Source organism: Panthera pardus, unplaced genomic scaffold (genome assembly GCF_024362965.1).
Source record: "Panthera pardus isolate Hobbes unplaced genomic scaffold, ASM2436296v1 HiC_scaffold_21, whole genome shotgun sequence".
Lineage (NCBI taxonomy): Eukaryota > Metazoa > Chordata > Mammalia > Carnivora > Felidae > Panthera > Panthera pardus.
This window is the reverse complement of record NW_026526777.1, coordinates 9,133,404-9,153,541: the sequence shown is the minus strand read 5'-3', so window position 1 is coordinate 9,153,541 and position 20,138 is coordinate 9,133,404. Positions and strand designations below refer to the sequence as shown.

At 49.0% G+C, this 20,138-nt stretch overlaps 1 protein-coding gene across 1 annotated transcript; it reads right to left on the bottom strand.

Moving 5' to 3' along the window:
• Nucleotides 1-1,011: 1,011 nt before the first annotated feature.
• LRRC52 (leucine rich repeat containing 52) lies at nucleotides 1,012-20,078 on the bottom strand. The gene is made up of 2 exons (XM_019465713.2): nucleotides 19,177-20,078; nucleotides 1,012-1,477 (listed from the first exon to the last, which is right to left on the bottom strand). The coding sequence occupies exons 1-2, from the start codon at nucleotides 19,796-19,798 to the stop codon at nucleotides 1,152-1,154; spliced, it is 948 nt and encodes a 315-aa protein (XP_019321258.2). The 5' UTR covers nucleotides 19,799-20,078; the 3' UTR covers nucleotides 1,012-1,151.
• Nucleotides 20,079-20,138: the final 60 nt, after the last annotated feature.

Sequence of the window (20,138 nt, the reverse complement as noted above, 5' to 3'; positions counted from 1 at the left end):
ACCATTACACTGGACAAATCTGGGGGAAATCATGTGGGATTCACAGAGGAAGTGCAGAGGTAAGGAAGATCTGGTTGGGGGTTTAGGGACAGCTGGCCTCATGGGTAGGGCCTTTGATCAGAGTCTTGAATGGGTCTTGGGGTTGAGCCACGCCTGTCAGCTGCTCCCTTTCCCTTCCTCCGGCCAGTCCTGAGAGGCGGATCGTACTTGTATACACTTGGCTCTTCTGTTTAGCGCTTCATGAAAGACGGGAGCTCACAGTACGCAGGGCACAGGCTTCGGGGTCAAGTGGCCTGGGAATCAGAATTCCTTTGGCTTCTCGTCAACCGTTTGATCCTGAGCTGGTTCCTTAGCCTCTCCGAGCTTCAGGAAAACGAGGGTAACAGCGACCACCTGACCTGAGGTCGTGAGGGCTGACCTGGAGAGAAAATGCATGCAATGCTGGGGGTGAGACTGGGTGCCGGGGAGGGGCTCGGTAAGTGGTGGTCGCCTCTGGGTTTCACTCCTTTGTTTCATACAAGGCTTACGTGGTGAGTCCTTGGCTGCATTGCCAAACATTTCTTGGGGAGGCAACCTCATGGAAAGGAAAGTGCATGGAGTTTGGGGGGCTGCGCTCCTGACCTGTTGGGTGACCTCAGTCGCTTGTTTAACCTTTCTAGGCCTCAACTTTTCACTGTCAACTAGTATCCGTACCATGGGATGGTGGTGGCGGTCTTGAGACGGGGTGTGAAGTTGGCCCGTGGGCGTGTTCCACTGATGTCAGCTCTGATCACTGGGTCTTGCGTTTTTCTCCATTTCATTCATATTAGTCTTGACTTGCCCCAAACTGTTTGCTCTTTGGGAACTGGTCTTCAGTCTTGTGTTTTTCATATCCCTCCTGCCAGCCAAGGCATAGTAGTTGCTCATTAAACAAGTCGGCCTGCATTGAAGAGGGTGCAGCAGCCTTGTTCTATACCATCCTGCGGAGCTCACGGAGGTGCCCCTGGGCTGGTGGAGCAGGAAGGGACCAACTTGTGAAATGGCCACCAAACATTTTATTTGCTTTACTAATAGGCGTCAGTGTCTCAGACAGCTGTGAGGGAGTGGGAGGGGAGGGCGGAGAGAAGGCGGGGAGCCTTGGGAAAGGCACGTCCGATAGCCGTCTCGGGCCGCTAAATCAGCTGAGGGAACCCGTCCTGGGCCGAGTCGACCCTGCTTCTGAAGATCCGCCCGCTGACGTTCCCCCGCTGGCCGTGTTCGTCCTCGGTCTCGTCTTCGCTCGACTTGCGCCGGGCGTTCTGGTAGAGCACGGCACACATGCCTGTGAGCCAGGCGGCCACCGTGCCCGCCGAGAAGATGCAGAAGCCGATGAGCAGCAGGAAGAGGTAGTCCTGGCGGTCCAGGTGCGTGATGCACATGTAGCGGAGCGGGTTCCCCACCTGCGTGATGGGCCACCCCGCCAGCTCCGTGGGCTCCGTGCACGTGGCATTTTGATCATCTACGAGGAAAAACACAGCAGGCACAGAGCTGAAACCGCAGAACCTCCAGGGTCCTGAGTCCAAAGGGGACCCGGAGAGGCCTCGCGGACCCGGGCTACTCAAAGCGTGGTCTGCGGGCCAGCAGCACGGGCTGGACCTCGTTAGAAACGCAGGACCTCAGGCACCACAACAAACCTCCCGAGGCAGGATGCGGGTGTGAACGAGACCCCCAGGTGGTATGTGGGCACAGCAAGGTTTGACAAGTACTGCACCAGCCCTGCTTCTTGTCCCCACCCCCCGCTTCCGGGTCCACTGTATTCAGTGGCCTCCTGGGAATGCGCTTGGCTCCTTCAGGATGCTCAAGGGACGAGAAACCACAACCGGGGCTGAAGGATCCCCCTGGAGTGTTGACCCCCACCGACATCCGTCACCTCCCTCCCGCCTCCCACCTTTCCAGCCACCTTGTCCCTTTTCCCCGGGCCTGACTGAGTCCCGCCGGGGACCACTGAGGCATCACACCCGGCTCAACTCTCCGGAGGGACAAGATTCCCCAGAAATGCCTCCTGTGTGTCCTCTGCGCAAGACGTCGGGGTGCGGGGAGCTCAGGGGAGAGGATAGCCAGGAGGAGGAGCGGCTCTGCTTCTCCATGGTGAGGTCGACATCACTGGCTCATCACGTGATCCACATGAGTCTTCGGTCCTTTTTAGCAGCCGACTCAGCTACCTGGCTACTTCTCTGAGCCCCTCCCCGTGTCAAGCGTCGTGGACTTGAGTATATGACAGAAAGCAAACTGGGCCCTGGATCCAGACAGACCAGACCAGGGTTCAGACCCAGACTGTCACTTACTAAGTTTGTGAACTTTGGCAGGATGTCCATTTCCCTCTCTGAGTCCCATTTCCTCACCTTACACGGGCTGGGCCACGAATGCTACCTGCTCTCAGGGTAGTCGAGAGGATTTCATTGCCGCAGGAGGGAAGGCAGGCCTGGTGCTCAGTAGTTGCACAGAAAACTCAGAGCTCTGCCCTCAGCCCTGCATTTTCCCATTTCCACATGCTCCTCCGTGCCGAGGCAGAGGGGGGTGTGTGTGTGTGTGTGTGTGCGCATGTGCCAGGGGACTATATCCAGCAGGCATCACATAAATGCCCTCCAACGCAGGGTGAGACCAGGGCTTGAGATAATCATGCCCCCAATTATAACAGCAGCTACTATGTGCCAAGCTCAGACTACATGCTAAGTGGTATACAAAGGTCTTGTTTAATTCTTACAGCAGCTTTGACGCACACAGTGCTATCATTCTTGTTTCGCACATAAGGAAACCGAGACTCAGAGACGTTTCTAGATAACCTGAAGGATCCAGGCAGGAGACAAGACACAGAAAACACAGACCGAGCTCTCTAAGCTCATTTGTAGACGTGGGAGACACAAGCCTGCTCGTGTGGAGAGATGCTTCTCCTAAACTTTAGGGCAGAAGCTCCCGGATGGGTGAAGGCATTCCGATCCTTGGGTGACCAAGGAAGTTAGGGAAATCGGGTTTGGACTGGAGCTATAGCAGCAGAGGAATTAGAGAAAGGGGTTACAGAGGTGAGCCAAGTGGCAAGGAGGCTGTTGGGCCTGGGTGGCCGGAAAGAGCTGACCAGCCTGGGCGCCCTCAAAGTCCGCCGCGGGCTGAACACCCATCCCCTGCGCCTTGCTTCTGCCCCAGTACGCCTGCAGTGAGGGTTGTTTGTGACTTTCAGGAAGATGGCCTGAAAGCTGTGATGTGGTCGAGGACTGGCTCTTGGTGGAACCTGTCAGGACACAGGAAGGGAAGCCATGGGCTGTCACCTCCGCTATGTGCAAAGATTACAGAGGGAAGGAGAGGAAGAGGCCGTTTGGGCAACCCTGCCCTGCCCGGGGGGAGAGCTCTCAGGAGAGGAAAATGGGCTGGGGCCCTGGGATCCATGACAACTGCTGTCAAGGGGCAGGACCACAATCATGCCCGGAGGCCTCTGTCCAGTCAGCCTGGCTTAGCGATTTGCCCAAGAGGCCCCAGAGTGGGGGCGGTGGGCAGCCGGGGGCTTCTGGCCAGGCTTCGGGAATTCTATCAAGAGAGGGCTTGGGGCATCTCTCCAAACTGCCAGAGACCCGACATGGGACTATACAGAGAAAGATGTATTGGAGGAAGGAAAATGTGAGATTCTGTGGGTCCGGGTGTGTCTGGGGAGGGGGGGTTATCTCATTCTATTTTAAGAAGATTCAGCTTTCAAATTGGGGCTTGGGTGGCAGAGAGGAGACTAAACACGAAACACCGTTTCCCCATTTTGGAGCGTTACCTTGAAAGGGGCAATTAGCAGTGATTTTAAGGCTTTGTTAGGTTGCTCTTAAGTGCGGGATGTGGGTGGCTCTGCGGGGAGGGAGGTCTGGGTTTTTCTGCTGCTGTATTCTCTCCCCCTCCCCGCTCCCCAGTCACTGCCAAGGTGGGAGCCTTCCTACCTCCCAGCAGGTCCCCCTAAATCCACTTTCCCCCATTTTCCCCATTTCCCAGCTCTGGACCGTGTCACACACAACTGCCAGACTTCCCTTCCTCAAGCACAGCTCTGTCGTGGCACACTGGCTCGAACCCTCCTCTAACTCCCCCGTGGGCCTGGGAATAACATCCAGACCACCTGGCCTGGCGTTCAGAGCCCTCAGCATCTGCCCCCTTCTACCTCGCCCTCCTTTAGCACTCCAGTGCCCCTCCCTTTGCTCCAGTCAAATTAAACTATTAATTCCTTGATTACATCTTACCCCTGTTGTAGTGAGCTTTGTTCCACCACTCTTTCTGTATCAAATGCCTCCTCCTGCAATTTTTGCATGATCAAGTCCTTCCTATCCTTCAAAGTCTGGTGTGAATGCATCTGCTCTCAGGGTGCTCCCACAGCCCCCTCGTCCTCATAGCTCAGACTACATGTGATTGTCCCCCTTCCTGAACCATCCATAGCGTTCTCACTGTGCCTATCGCGTTGCCTCTTGCCGGGGGGTCGTGGTGGGGTACTTGCCAGAGGGGGAGTGTATCTTTTCTCCCCCACCAGGCAGACAAAATTCGTGAAGGCATAATCCATATCTTCTCATTCTTGTTCTTGTTAAGAAGACATTATCATTTATTGAAAGAAACACTTATTTTGGGGGGATTTTCTAGTTTGTATTTTTATTGTTGAATTCTACTTGAATTCTGTGGGCAGAGACATACTCTGTATGATTTCAGTCCTTTGAAATTTATTGAGAATTTGCTCGATAAAGCCAATTTTAGTAAATTTTGCACGTGCCCCCCAAAAGATGTGTATTCTGTCTTTGCTGAGTACGTCGTTCTGTGAATACCAGCTAGGACGTGTTTTGTACAGGTCTTCTGTATCTGTATTGGCTTGTCATTTATATCTTTACTGGCTTTTTATCGATAAAAACGATTGTCTCTTGGTTACTATGAGTTTATTCACTGTCTATTAGTTACCGCAAGAAGGATGTTAAAGTCATCGGTTTTGGCTGGGTATTTACCTACTTCTTCGTATCGTTCTGTCATGATTTGCTTTACATATATTGAAGATATGTTATTGGATGTGTAGAAACTTCTGTTACCTCTTTCTGGTAAACTTACCCTTGCCTCACTGAACATTATCTCTCCTTATCTCTAGCAGGGCTTCTTGCCTTAAAGTCTACTGTCTTTGACATTAGTATGGTTCTATTGAATTTCTTTTGGTTAGTGTTTGCATTGTTTATCTTTTTCCATCCATTTACTTTTATCTACATTCCTATGTTTAAGATACATCTTTGTAAGCAGCATATAACTGAGTTTTGTTTTCTATGCAATCTAGCAAACTTTGTATTGTAATTATTCCGTTAACATTTAATGTTGGACTGATATATTTGTTTTCAATTTGTCCCACATACTTTATCTCTTTCTCTCTACCTTGTTGCTTTTTATTTTATTACTTCGTGTCCTTTTTGCTAGCTTGATAGTCATACGTTGTTTTTCTATTCTGGCCTAATGACATTAGAGATTATAGGCCCATCTACTGATCTTGGAGAGCCTGATATATGCTGGGCACCATAGAATGTGCTTTTCAAAGTTAAATTCTACTCTGACCACTCCACCAGGTAGTTTTAATCATTCCCGTGCTACAGAATGAATAAATTGTTTGTCAATTATTCCCTCTCTGGCTTTCTTGATTTCCTTTCCTCTGACAAAGAGCTACCAAGTACTGTTGTATATGCTGTGCACTGCACAATTCTGGGGCCTTCATTCATATTGGAAACAGGTTACTAGACCCCACGTCATCCTTCTGTCAGCCCCACTCCATGGGCGCAGGGCATTTGTTCCAGTTAGAGCACCCAGGTACGATTACAGGCGTCATTGATGTTTAAACTCTTCCTGCAAATAGTTCCTAAGGAAACGTAAACTCCCCCCTTGTTTATTGCCACACATAGCGTGTTACTCGCAGGCAGAAAACCCGTCTGCCAGAATCACGTGTCTGGAGGAGCAAGAGCTTCTGTGGCTCAGAACCACACCTGTTGGCGCAGGAGCCCAGGAAGCCTCTGTCTCAGAAAACTGGTTTGAACCCAGTGGTTGTAAGGCAGACTGTTCCTTTCTTGGCCTGCAGGGACCACAGTTCTGACCACAGTTCTGCACTGTGTTCTGCTGCAGGTTCCCAGGCCTGAGTCTCCAGAGGAGCCAAGTGCAGGCTCAGAGCGCCCCCTGCCCCCACCCCCGACCCCGTGCTGGTGTGCGTGTTCCGGAACCATCTGGGCTGAGTGGAGCCTCCACGCGGTGGCAACGTACGATGAAGGATGGAATTTGGAGACTCCCTCCTCTACTAAACTGTATCTGCTCTCACCCTCAGGGTGCAGCACCGGTTTCTAACAGCTTTAGCATTTTTGTCCTAAGACTTCCACCTTAACCCCGAGAAAAGACCTGCTTCCCCCCATTTCTCCTTATTAGGCCCTAGCTTGCCCGATCATCACTAGATGTATAGTTGGCCTTATTTTTTTCTCCGGCTAATTATGCATTTGTCAAGGAAGTGGATTTACCTCCTACTCCTTCGTCTGCCTCCACCCGCCAGATTATGAGCTCCATGAAGACATGGGAGTTTTGTCTGTGTGGTTCACTGTTGTTCCCTCAACACCTAGAACCGCGCTTAACCCATGCTAGAGCTCAAAGCAGGATTGTTGAATGAACAAAATGCTATTTGTTATTAATACCCCTCGGGGCCAGGGTCATTGACATAATGCTCAGCCAGAAAAAAAGGGAGCCTGGGGAGAAAGAACACCATACGTGGGTCAGCTAATCCTTGCCACCTTGGATTACTCGACACTAGACGAATACAAATCCCTGCTTCCCTTTCGAGAATTTGGGGAGGATTCAGTGAGCCATGGGGCGTGAAGTCCTGGGGGAGTCAGGAACAGGTGGTCTCCGGGACCAAATGGAGGGGTAAGCCTTGAACTGGGAAGCGACACGCTTCTGTCCTCAGCGACTGCAGAGAAGGAAGTGAGGGCAAGTGCAGATGGAGACAAGTGAGGGTGCAGGTGTCGTGGGCGTGCCATCAAAAGGGGCTTCTCACTAGTCCCTCATTAGCGTTAGAGAACTGACGGCAGAGGCCCTCTTTGTTCACCTTTGGGTCCCTGGTACCTGCTCAATAAATGTCTGTTGGATGCGTACAGGAGAGAATGGTGGGCTCTTGGTCTGATCTCACACAACAGTCCTTAATCGCTCCTGTCTTTGGCCTCACTCTTTAGGACCAGTTCCTGACTGGAATTTGAAAGGACCGCTGTTACATTCTGCTGTACTATGGGTGCCCAGAGGAAATGACTCCCTAGAGGGGAGCCTAGATTGGATCACCTAGCAGCCCAACAACACCAGAGCCAGCCAGCCAGCCAGGCCCCCTTCTCAGACTCGCATGTGCGGTCCTTTGGGCATTGGCTTCACCTTTGCTCCCTAGAGCTCTTTTTTTCTCATCACCTAGCTGTCTTCTCTAGCCCGGGCTCGGCAAACTCCAACCCGTGGGCCAAATTCAACCTGCTGCCTAGTTTTGTAAGTACATTTTTATCGGAACACAGCCATGCCCATTCATTTACGTATTTTCTGTGACGGCTTTCAGGTAACAGATGGCAAAATCGAGTAGTTGCAGCAGAGGTCCACAGAGCCTAAGACATTTCCTGTCTGGCTGTTTATAGAAAGCAGTGCTGACTCCTGGTCTAAACCATCCCTGGCATTGTGAAACCTTAAAGATTTGGAGGATTTGGGCTTGGGCCCTACAGTTCTTATCTGATACATTTCCCCCCCCTTGGATAAAGAGTCCCTACTTTGGTAAAGGTTAAAAGTGATTCATAGACTCTTGGAACATTACAGAAAAGACCTTCAAGTCCAGGAATTTCAACTCGATTATTCCTGTGCTTTAGAGGTGCTCTAGGCTACAGGACTAGTCTTTTGCATAAGGGGTTGTGTATGGGCATGTTTTAGGGGTAGAAAGACCCCCTTGCCTCAAAATACCGTCTTGTGTACTTGTGAGTACATGGGATTCCGTCAGCAGGAGATGTAACCTTCCATTCTGCCGACAGAATAAGGCTTGAAGGGTATCGTCTTCTGAAAAAGAAGGTAACGACTTAACGCCCTACGCTGGGAGAAACCGGCCACCTTTCTGAGTAAGGTTTTGATGGGACAGGGGAGCCAGCTGCATGGCCGGGCTGGGGGGTGGTACCAGTTGGTTCTTGGAGGCTAAAGGCAAATTCTAGTTTCTTCTTAGTTTGCTCTAGAGCTGGGCCTGCTTAATAACTACCCATCTGCCCAGAAAAATCCAGGTAGCGGACGGCTATCCTCATGGAGAGAGGCAATTTAGAAAAGTTCAGAAGCAGAAGGGCATCACTGATCACCAGTCACCCAGGCAGAAACTTGGGACCCCTCCTTGCTTCCTCCCTCGCATCACGAGCCACATCTCAAACCATGAGCCATTCCTGTTAGTGTTCGAAACCCTTTCGTGATATCCTGTCACACTTAATTTTTTTTTATGTTTATTTATTTTTGAGAGAGACAGAGACAGAATGCGAGTGGGTTGGGGCAGAGAGAGAGGGAGGCACAGAATCTGAGGCAGGCTGTAGGCTCTGAGCTGTCAGCACAGAGCCTGACGCGGGGCTCGAACTCACGAGCTGTGAGATCAGGACCTGAGCCGAAGTAGGACGCTCAACCGACTGAACCACCCAGGCGCCCCTGATATCCTGTCACACTTAGAACAAAATCAGAAGCCTGTCATTGGCCCAGCGGTCCTACCTGATCTGGCCTCTATTTTTCTGTCTCCTTCCTCCACCTGCCTCTACCATACTCACCTTCTAATACATTGAGCTCATTCCACCCCAAGGCCTCTGCATTTGCTCTCTTCCCTCTGTCTAGAAAGCCCCCCTCCACCACGTCTTATGTCCACAGCTTGTCTCCTTACTTCCTTCAATTCTCGGCTCAAATGTCACCTCGCTAGTAACCACCCAGTGTAAAGTATCTGCCTTGTCCTCAATCCCAGGCACGCTTTCTCCCTTCCCTGCCTGCATTTGCTTCTGTAGCACTTACCATCACTTGGCATTAGGTCATATATTTATTTGCTTATTTACTCCCCTCCTGATAGAGTGGAAACTTCACGCGAGTGTGTCTGTTTCTGTTCAGAGCTGTGTGCCCAGTGCCTGGCCCAGGACCTGGCACCTAATAGGTGCCCAGAAACTAATAGCGGAATGAGTGCACTCAGGTGCCAGGCTGGGCTCCTTACCCCTGTGTGAATGTCAAATAGAGTCAACAAGGCCTGCACCTCACCTCGGCCACACGCTCTGGCCGAGCATCGTAGCTGTTGGAAGAAAATATGGAAAATTGCAAGACTCTGTTAACATGATTTTAATTCTTGTCTGAACTATATTTTAATCGGATGCATTGGCTATTCCTTTATTTGGGTTGAGGGGAAGGCCAAATCTACCACTGTTCTGATAAAAGAGAAAATCCCTGTATATAGGCTAAGCATTAGGTTTCTTTCTCTCTTTTTTCACATAATGCTGCCATTTTGAAAGCTTTAAAACACCCTCCTCCACCCCAAAAGCCCTGGGGCCCCCCCTGAGTGGGACTCCCCGTGGACAGTGCACCCCAGCAGGAAGAGTGGCAAGTCACAGCAGTACTTACCTGTCTCGGTAAACCCACACTGCTTTCCCCCCTCTCCATGTCCCCTGTGGTATTGGCAGTCGCCACCAGGGATTGTAACAGCAGCGACAATAGCCAACGTCAGTTGAGCACTTGCTGTGTACACTTCTAAAATCTTCCCGTGGGCGATTTCATTGAATTAGCACAACGACCCCAGAACTAGGAACTAATTGATCTCCAGTTTTCAGATGAGGAGCCTGCTTCTCCCGGAGACTGTGGCCCAGCCGGTAAGTGCCAGAGGCAGGATTAAAAACCAGGTCGTTTGAATCCAGAGCCCACCTTGGTTTTGCTTGTTCAACGGGAGCACGATCATCTCAAGAACAAAGGGCCATTTTGGGATCCCCTAATTGGGTTGATGGTACAGAAGCATCACAGAGCACATCACGGGAACCTGTGCACTTTTCTAGATACAGAGTTGTCCTTTGTCTTTTATTTCACTGCAAGAAAAGTAGGGACACTTGGGTGGGCCCCTCGATTCCATTTGCCGCACATCCTCACACTTACCCATGTGTGCTTACCCTCGCTTCCTTCTCTGCGGTCCCAGGGGAGGGGAGTTTCCCTGTTCAAGGCTTACCCTCCATTTGGCTCTGGAGTCGGTCCACTCCTGCCTCCTTGGGGCTTTACGCCATTGCTTATTCCCCCACCCCATGTCTTTGCCCTGCGTTGCCTCCTCAGCAGCAGATAAAACACATGCATGGACCTCTTTGCTCCTAAGAAAGAAATACCCCCTTCATATCATTCTCGGCCGTCTGTCTCCTTTAGTCCATAGCCAAGCTTCCTAGAAGGGCTTACAATTTTTTTTTTTGTTCAAGAAAGCTCTACGCCCAACGTGGGACTTGAACATGTGACCCCGAGATTAAGAGTTGCATGCTCCGCCAGCTGAGCCAGCCAGGCGCCCCAAGCTTACATTTTTTCTGCACTCTTTTTATTCCTTGCTGTTCATTCCGTATCCCACTGTGCTCTGGTGTCCACACCCACGATGCCACTGGAAGGTCCAAGACGTCAGGGACCTCTTGGTAGCTAAATCTGACGGACCTTTCTCAACCCTTACTTGACCTGCTTCCACTCTCTGAAACTCTTCTTCTCTTGGCGTCCATGAGTATACCCTTCTCTGATTTCCTTTCTCTTCCCTGGCTTCTCCCACCCGGGGTACTTCATGGGTGCCTCTTCTTCACCCTTCTCTCTGTTGGGATTCCCCAAAGTTTCTGTCCTTGCTCTATTACCCCTTACTTTTTTGCTGGCTCATCTCATCCTTCATTTAGTTTCATTGGTCACCAGGGAGCTGATGATTCTCAAATATATACTCTATTCTCTATTCTGGATTTCAGGTCAGAACATCCAAAGACCTACTGGTTGACAGGGGCCCTCCCACTCAACATGCTCACGGTGGGATATGGTTGTGCCCTAGGCTCCTCACTGCCCCTCCTCTAAGAGTGTCCGTCTCAGGGAAGCCCCCAAAGCGGGCTGAGCCAATTCTTGTCTGTTATTTTCCACATCTCGCTTATTCATTGATTTTTCTCGATGAATATTTATTGAGCCCTTTTCTGTGTCAGGCCTTGAGCTAGTTTCTGAAGATTCAGACATGTTCCTTGCTCTCATAGACCTTACTGCCAGAGAAGACACATGTTAAATATACAAATCTATTAATTACGTAGAACTGTGCCAGAAGTCATGAAGGGCATACAAGGAACCTTGGGAGGGTCAAGTTCAGTCCTGTGTCCTATTGCTTCTATCTTCTAAATGGTTCCTTCTGACCTATTTAGACTTCTTCATCCCCATTGCCGCCATAGACCACCTTCCTCTTACCTGGGTGCCTACAGGAGCCTCCCAGCCCTGCACCCAGGCTCGCCTGCCTCCTAGGGCTTCTCAGGATGCACTGCCTGTTCCTTTAAAGGCCCTTCATGATTGGATCCCTGTTTCTCTTTCTAGCCACATCCACATTCTGCAGATTACCTCCGGGCTGGAGAGCTCTTCTCTTCTAGAGATAAGGAAACTGAGGTTGGCTGCTTTGGCTAGCCTTGCACTACTGCCTTCCAGAGGCCTGGCTGGTGTTGGGTGACCAGAGGTCTGGCATTGCTGAGCATGAAGGGACTTTGGGTCATCTCCTTTCAGGGGTCTCGAGTGAGCCGAATTCAAGAGTGTGTGAGAATCATTCAGCCTCCTTCCTAGACCACACGTGCTTGCCACCCCATCTCTTCTTGGCCTTTTTGGGCGGTTTAGGGATCACTGACCCAGATGCCCCCCTCCCAGCCCCCTCATTGCCCTCATGAGGCTGCACCTCTGGCTCTCAGCAGGGTGAGAAGGGAGGAGAGATGGGCTGGAGGAGAAGTTGATGGCCTTGGAAATGTCTGCTGCCCAGCTGTTCCCTTTTTGGGCGTCTGGTCTTTGCAGCAATTTCTCTGATGGAGGAGATGGGTTAGCATTAATGGTGGAAGAGTATGAGGACCTGAATTCATTCTGGAAATCTAAGTCTTGGCACAGCTGTAGATGACTTTGTACTTGGTGGCTTGAAATGGGGCCATTATCCTATTACAGCAGCCTTGAATACAAGATGAAGTAGCCTTGGAATGAAACTAAGATGTTCTCTGCTCAAAACGCCCTCGAGATGATGTGGACTTGAAATAGCACATGACCCAGCCCATCTGTTCCCTGCAGATGTCTCTGAGCGGCTTGGTGCCCCTTCCTCTACAGCACTCTTGCCCAGACTCCTCTTTGATTTGTAGGCCCCACCACCGGGTCACCCAAGACTGCTTAAGGACTATAACTTAAGAGCTGACACAGAGGGACACTCTGTCCCCAAACTACCCCCACTTCTACCCCTGGTGGTCTGTTGCTTTCTGAATTCTCACTGTTTCTGGTTGTTTTCTGTCACACTGCAAATGCCCCTTGAGGGAAACATGTCAAAACATTATTAGCCATTAACATCTCAGTGCAAATCAATTTATTCACCAGTGGCGGTAACCACTGTAGACCTAGAACACAAGCCATTGTCATAGGGTTTCTCAAAATATGGCCTAAGGATTTGCACTGTGCAAAACTAGAATCTCTGTATGTGGGGCCTGAGGTTTTTATGTTCACTGGAGTTTGAGAACCACTGGTTGAGCAGACCAAGCCTGGGAGGACAGTCGAAGTTAAGGCATTGTTTTAGTCAAGTAGACGGTGCTTAAGACAGGAGGTGGGACAGCGCAGGAGTTCAAGGCTGCCTGCTTACTACTTACATGCACGTCCTAATTACGTGACTGTAGCCTACATCTCCAGGAATGGCTCCACCTCAGCACTGATCCATCACATTGCCCATCTGGCACCCTGTCTGCTCATCACCGCTTTCCTGCATCCAAGTGCACCCTATCTTTCTAGTTAGCTCCATTGACTACCCATTCGAAGGGGCTTTAGAGAGTATCTAATCCTACTCTCTTTTTATTTCAAAGACAAGTGAGTCTCAGAGGGAAAGTGACTTGCCCCAAGTCACACGGTGGCATCACAGGGACCAGGTCAGGGCTTTCTGGCTTTCAATTGCATCTTCTCTCTCTTATATCCCAAGATTGTCTTATTACAGACAGGAATTATGGCGTCATTCTCTGTGATGAAAGCCATCATTACAATACAATGTTGGACATATACTGAACATACAGCAAATGTTTCAGAGTGGAGTGGACTGTGATGTGTCTCAGAGTAAGGAGGTATCATGGCATGGGGGAAAACACTGAATCTGGTTGTCAGGAGATCTCCATGCCAGGCTTGGCTGTACAGTCACTTACCCGTGAGGAAGCTAGATTCTAAAGTTCCAGCTTTGGCATCTTTTATTAAAAGGCTGCTCTGACCAATATGGTGGCCAATGGCCATTCATGTGGCTACTTACAAGATGTAAAATGACGTGAAATTAAAAATTCAGTTCCTCCATTGCAATAGCCTAACTTCAAGAACTCAATAGCCACATGTGGCTAGTGGCTACTGTATTGGACAACACAGATATGACCATTTCTACTGCTGCAGGGACTTTTATTGGACAGTGCCAGACCAAGCTTTGGGAGAAGAGGGGATGGAGGTCAGGTTCCTTATGTCCGGGAGCTTAGAGTTGCATGAGTTTTTGAGAGCATCTTCAGAGGCATTCGACCCTGTCCTAGTAGGCAGCTCTATCCTGGGAAGAGCTCAATTGTCAGTCTCACCTTCAAATGGTATTAATGACTGGAAAATTACAGTTCCAGCCAGGAATTAGTCCTCCTCTCTACTGACCTGGGCCAAAAAGAAAATGGAATCTGTGGGTCTATTTACCTCTGCATTGATCAGAGCATCCTGGAAACCAGCACATTACAACCCACCTCCATTTCTGCTGTGACTTTCATGTTTGTAAAGTGAGTATGTGAACTCTTTGAGGACTTAATAGTCTTTAGTGCATCTGGTGAGTATATCATTAGAGGGCTTCTTTTGATGAAGACCTTTTGATAATAGAATAGAACCTCTTGCCAATATGGGAAACTTTTGATTGATGATGAAATAGATGAATGAAACATTTAACCTTCTCTACAGCTCCTTTGTGGGGGTGGGTTTAGCCAAGATGGGCCATAGGGGAAGGACATATTTACTGCCTTCATATTTTTTGTTTTAAGATCTCCTCATTTCTTTGCTGGACCTTGGCTTCCTTCATGGTTCCCCACTGCTGCAGAACTAATCTTGGCTAATTGTATTTCTCAAGAATTCACTTCTGCCTCTAAGAGCTGATAAAGGCTTGGGGACACCAGTATTACTCAGCCCTAAAGTTCATATATTTTTGCAGGGTCCTCTTCAAGATTGGGGTACTTTTGGGGATCTAAAAGGGTAAATCTCTAATGGTTAATTTTAACTCAATGGTAGGCACTGGATGGGAGCCAAGGTATCACTTAGTCCTCTTCCGATAACAAAATCATACCATGTGGGTGACTTCTTGCTTTCAAGGCCATGTCTACCCCACAGTTGGACCTCCTTGCCCTCAGCTCTTGAAAGATCTCTGCATGTCCACACCTGTTTCTGGAAGTGGGGCTTGTCTTAGATAGAAGTTCAGTTCCAGACTCAGGTGTCTCAGAAAGAACCACTTGGCTACTACTGGCCCAGCACTGAGTCTTATGGTCCAGGCTGAGACCAAGCCTTGATTTGGGCTTCTGGTTTTGTTCCCCAGGGTCTGAACTCCTGTGTTCATAACTCGTCTAATACCTAGCTCCCCCTAAGATCCCTGCTATCCCATTTTCCAAGGGATTAGAGTCCTGGGACCCGCTGCCCACCTCCCCACATCCTATCTATATCCCCACACGCATCCCTATAGTCCTGTCTCCTGGACACTGTCCTCTTGTTCCATGTGTGCTGAGCCTTCCTGAAGTCCACTGCTTATCCTGGGGTCACCTAACTGATGTCTGTACTCTCTTAAGTACCCTATACCTTTCCCACGCCTGCCAACCATTCACTTATTGAATGTTTTTTGTGTGCAAGACTTAATGCTAATGGCAATTTGTAAGTGTTCTCATCTCCACAGCCCACATAAGTTGGTTCTATTCTTATACCTGTCTGAAAGATGAAGTTGAAGTTCAGAGAGGTTAAGTAACTTCTCTGATATCCTATAAATAGCAAGTGGCAAGGCTAGAATTATAATCCATGTCTGTTTTTAACAGGACCTCCCCTGCCTGCATGGTGTCTGGCCTTCCCCATCTGCAACTGAGGCTTTCCCAAGTGCCTGCTCTGCCCAGTAGGCACATGGTAGTCTCTTTTGTCCTGCCCTGTCTGGACAGTGGGGTTAGTTCTGCTGCACGTGACTGGACCATGGGACATATATGGTGCAGATGACCACAGTCACACGAGTCTACACACACAGCTCCAGGCTTCTTGGCTGGTTCCCTCCATGAACACTTTATGGCACCTAGTAGGACTCAATAAATATTTAAATGGATGAATGGATGACTGAGTGGTGGTAGCATGGAAGTTCCTTTCTTCACTTCTTGCTTTTCAAGGGTTCTACATTTTGCCATTCTTCTGTCATGCTGACCTTAATTCTGTACCATAGGTAAAATCGCCCAATACTAACGTTCAGTATCTTCCTGGGTCTAAAATGAAACCCATCTTTAGTTTGGATTCTTTTCTACAAATAACCAAGTTACTCAGCTCACTTCATAGAGAATCTTCTTATATCCTGCAGTGTGGGTACGTGGGGAGAGATGACTACACTCCATTGTAGAACATGCCCAAGGTCACCTGTTGATGGCAAATGTGGTATAATAGGAAGCTTGAGCATTCGCCACAAGTATTTGTCAATAGTGAAGATATTTCTACTTGAGACATGAATCGTACGAGAGTCACTTGAAATAAGTTATCTTCCATTATGTCGAGGTCTGGCTAAAGGGCAAGAGAAGCATCTTCTGAATTCTACTGTGTGTGTGTGCTCGGTTTCATGTGTATGTGGGTGCCTTCTCAAGTGTGGCTGTGTATCTGCACATTGGTATATGTATGTGTGTTGTATATATGTAATATGTGGGTGATTGTGTAAGTGAGTAGGTGTATATTTATGTTTGCATGTATGGTATGTGTGTGTGGGCACATCTTTGTGCTTGTATGTATGTGGGTATATGTGTGTGTGTTTGCACATGGGTTTATGTGTTTGTCACGGGGTGTATGTACGTGTAGGCGTGGGAAGGGAGAACCAGACTGAGATGCAAAGGTAAGCAAGGTTAGGCTCCTTCTTTGGGAGTTTGGGTAGGTTGTGGTGAACTTGGGTTTGCAAGAACACAGGCATATGATGAGTTTACCATGTCTAGAACTCACTATCCAGTGGAAATGATCTTGGATGCATTCATGTGTGGTCATATCGGAAATAAAGCTGTAATTTAGATGCTGTGGCCAGATGCGTATAACATATGGATCATAGTTATGTAATATGGGGATTTAAGATATAGTAGTCTCATGAAAAAAGCCCTGACTCAGGAGGTTCAAATCATTTTTGGGGGGCCATTTAGTAGCTGTGTGATTTTGGGCCAGTCTATTTTCTTATCCATATGATAGGGTTAAAATTACCAATCCTAGGGGCGCCCAGGTGGCTCAGTAGGTTGAGTGGCCGACTTAGGCTCAGGTCGTGATCTCACAGCTTGTGAGTTCAAGCCCCGTGTCAGGCTCTGTGCTGACATCTCGGAGGTTCCTCCCTCTCTCTCTGCCCCAACCCACTCACATTCTGTCTCTGTCTCTGTCAAAAATAAATAAACATTAAAAAAGTTTTTTTTTTTTTTTTTTTTTTAAATTACCAATCCTAGCTTCTTCCATAGGCCTAGGGCACAAAATTTAAGGGTTGGTTTGACACTCAAAGTAAAGAAGCATGTGTGAAAAGCTCTAACAGCTGCAAATCTCTCTACAAAGATAAATTGTTCTCTGTCTGGCCTTGGGCTCATTAGTGTTTTTAAGAGATAATAATTGTTAGCCAGGGCAACGAGACCACAGTTCTGCATGAAGTGGCCTGGGTGGGCTCCTCTAGGCCACCAAACAGCAGAGGGAGATGAGCAGATTAGTAGTTGTTGGGGGGAGTGTCTTGGGAGGGCGGGGCTCACAAAAGACAGACTGTTGTTCGTAAAGAGTTTATGAGTTTGACAGGATAGATACCCACTTCTGATGTTTTTGAGAACAGGCAGTGAAACAGATCTAGTCTACAATCCTATTTAATCTCAGAATGAAGTGAGTCAAAGAGTCCAAGGTAGTCAGCCTGAAAATTCTGACAAGAGATAACTCTATAAGCAGAATTTTGATGAAGGGAGATTCGAGGTCAGGTGAAGTGGTAGGTTTAGGGACTGGGGACGAGGCCAAGCTACATCTCCCTTTTCCGCTAGGGTAGGAGGTTCTCCCGGCTATGTGGTGGGCTCTGCTCAAGGAAAATATATATGTGTGATGGGGAGGGGGCAAGAGAAGATGAAGCTTCTTCACAGGCTGGTTATGTGAACACTGACAGGAGAATCCCATTTAAAAGCCACATTTAATGCAAGAGAATGACCAATCACGACCCTCTTTCAGGGAGCTTTCTAGAAAGCACCACAGCACCAGTCATTGAGAAAAGTAGAAGACATTCTCTTGGAGAGATCAGGCAACCCACCCAAGATAACTGCTCCTCTATTCTTTTATGATTGGTGGTCTTAAGAAGATAGTCTGATGAAATTCTTTCCTTTCGATTTATTCTAACTCAGATGGAAGTGCCTGTCAGCAGGACCAGGTGTCTAGGGCACAAAATGTGAGGAGCCACCCACTCTTAGTGCCTCCCTCAATTTTGCATTCCAAGGCTCGCTTGCCTCGCCAGAGTCCAGGCATTGCCCGGAAGGCACGTTAAGACCCTCCCACTGGAAGGGAGGCCAGGAGTGCTGCCACCACTCAGCTCCCTCTCCCCCAGATCCCCTTGAAACCTGTCATTTTGGCTAGGGATCTTTCTGGGATATTGCCACCTGGGCAAGACTTCATGGTGGAAGCTTCAGCAGGTGCAGGTGCATGGAAATATTTTCAAGAACAAACACTCAGAGAAGGGAGAAACGACATGGTTTTGATAGGGTTTGAATCCAAAGTCCAATCTTGCCAGATTACATCAGTGGCTCCTGGCTTTCTGTGAGGAATTATCTCACATTCAACTGAAGTTTTGACTTCCTGAGTGAAGGTAGTATTGGTGGAGTGGGATAATTGGAGGATGAGGACTGGACAATAAAGTTACTGAACAGTAGAGGGGGTGAGACGTTGGAGGGCCCCAGGGACCATGGCAGAGGGGTGGGGACAGTGGAGAGAGTGGCAGCATCTGGATTGGAAATCTACCAGGTAAGACTTGAGAGTCTGCCTGGGAGGTTGGAATCTCCCTGCTGGACACAGTGGGTACTGGTGACCCATTCTTCATGGATTCATGCCATTCTCTCCTTCCTTATTGGGTTAGCATCTTGAAGATGAACCATCAAATGCCTTCTCCTCTCCCTTCTCTCTGCTCCCTCTCTCATTGTCTGGGGAGCTCCCGTGCCCCTCCTCCTCTCTCTATTGAACTTTCTCTTCCGTACATTATACCGTTGGATTTTCTACTGCCTATGCATGTCTGAATTTACTTTCGGATCCTGGAAAAATTCAGTCACTGAATCAAACAGATTAAAATAGTCCACCAATGGAATAAAGTGTCCCTGTATTACTTGGCTACTGTGCAGTTACAGAAGTCAGTCATTTCCACACATACCATCTTAGGTTGACATGACACCTCTGTTTGGAAATATTATTGTCCCCACTTGATGGATCAGGAAACTGAGGCTCAGAGAAATTGGCTTTCCCAAGGGCAGCCAACTAGTAAGTGCTCAGCTTGGGACCAGAACTCAGCTCTTTGGATTCCTCCTCCAGAACTTTTTCTACTGACCCTACTGCCTCTCCAGTCAACCCCAGGATGGATCTTGCAGAGCCATAAGAATGTTTTCAATCAGATTAACCCAGACTTTTTCTCCCATCCTGACCATCTTTCGACTACCTTTTCTGTAACTAATTCTTCCTACTCCGTCACATCCGCGTCCCCACACCCAATCAAACCCTCACCTGGATGGTTCAGATGGGACACTATTAAGTAGATGGTGAAGTCCAGGAAAGAACAGTTGCACCTCCATGGGTTTCCGCTCAGATACAGGGTCTGTAGTGTTATGAGGCTATGGAAGGCAGCATGGTCCAAGGTCTGCAAGCCGGTATTTCTGAGGTCCAGGTACCTCAGAGAGCTGGTGTTGGCAAAGGTGTACTTGTTGAGAGATAACAGGTGAGGGTTGTTGGAAATGTTCAGCTGCACCAGGTTGCTGAGCACGGAGAAACTGTATGGGGAGATCAAGGTTAGGTTGTTGGAGCTGAGATCAAGGTAGATGAGTCTGAAGACCCCGATGAAGGTATAATCCATCACCTCGCGAATCAGGTTATTCCGACAGTCCAAGTAAACAAGGTCACTGAGGAGTCCCAGAGTCATTGCTGGCAAAAAAGTGATGCCGTTATCATTCAGGTACAGCCTCCTGGTGTTCAGGGGTATGTCTGGGGGGTATTCGGTTAACCGGATCCCTGTGCAGATCACTTCTTGGGCTTGACACTGACAGTTATTTGGACACTTTGACCCCGATACCAGTCCCATTCCAAAGGAAAAGAGTAACCACCCAGGCCCAGGGCCTGAAGCAAGGGACATAGTAAGAAACCGCAACTACCCTCCTTCCACCTTCCTGCGGGCGCTGTCCCTCTGATCAGAAGGCTGCCGAGGGGCGGGGTGGTGGGGGGAGGGGCGCTGGAAAGAACTGTAACACTCTAGCTTTGTGCAAAGCAATTTTCCATTACAGGAGAACAGAACAGAAGTTGAAACGAGAGGCCCAATGCCCCGCCGCCCGGCTGGGTGGCTCTGCCGCTTGCTCACTCCCAGGCTGCTGCTGGAAGCTTGCCCGCTTGGCGGCTTTGAAAGGTCTCACCCTTTCCCTGCGTTGCAAGTGAAGGGGAGCCAGGGGAGAGCCACATGACAATGAGGTTGCCAGTTG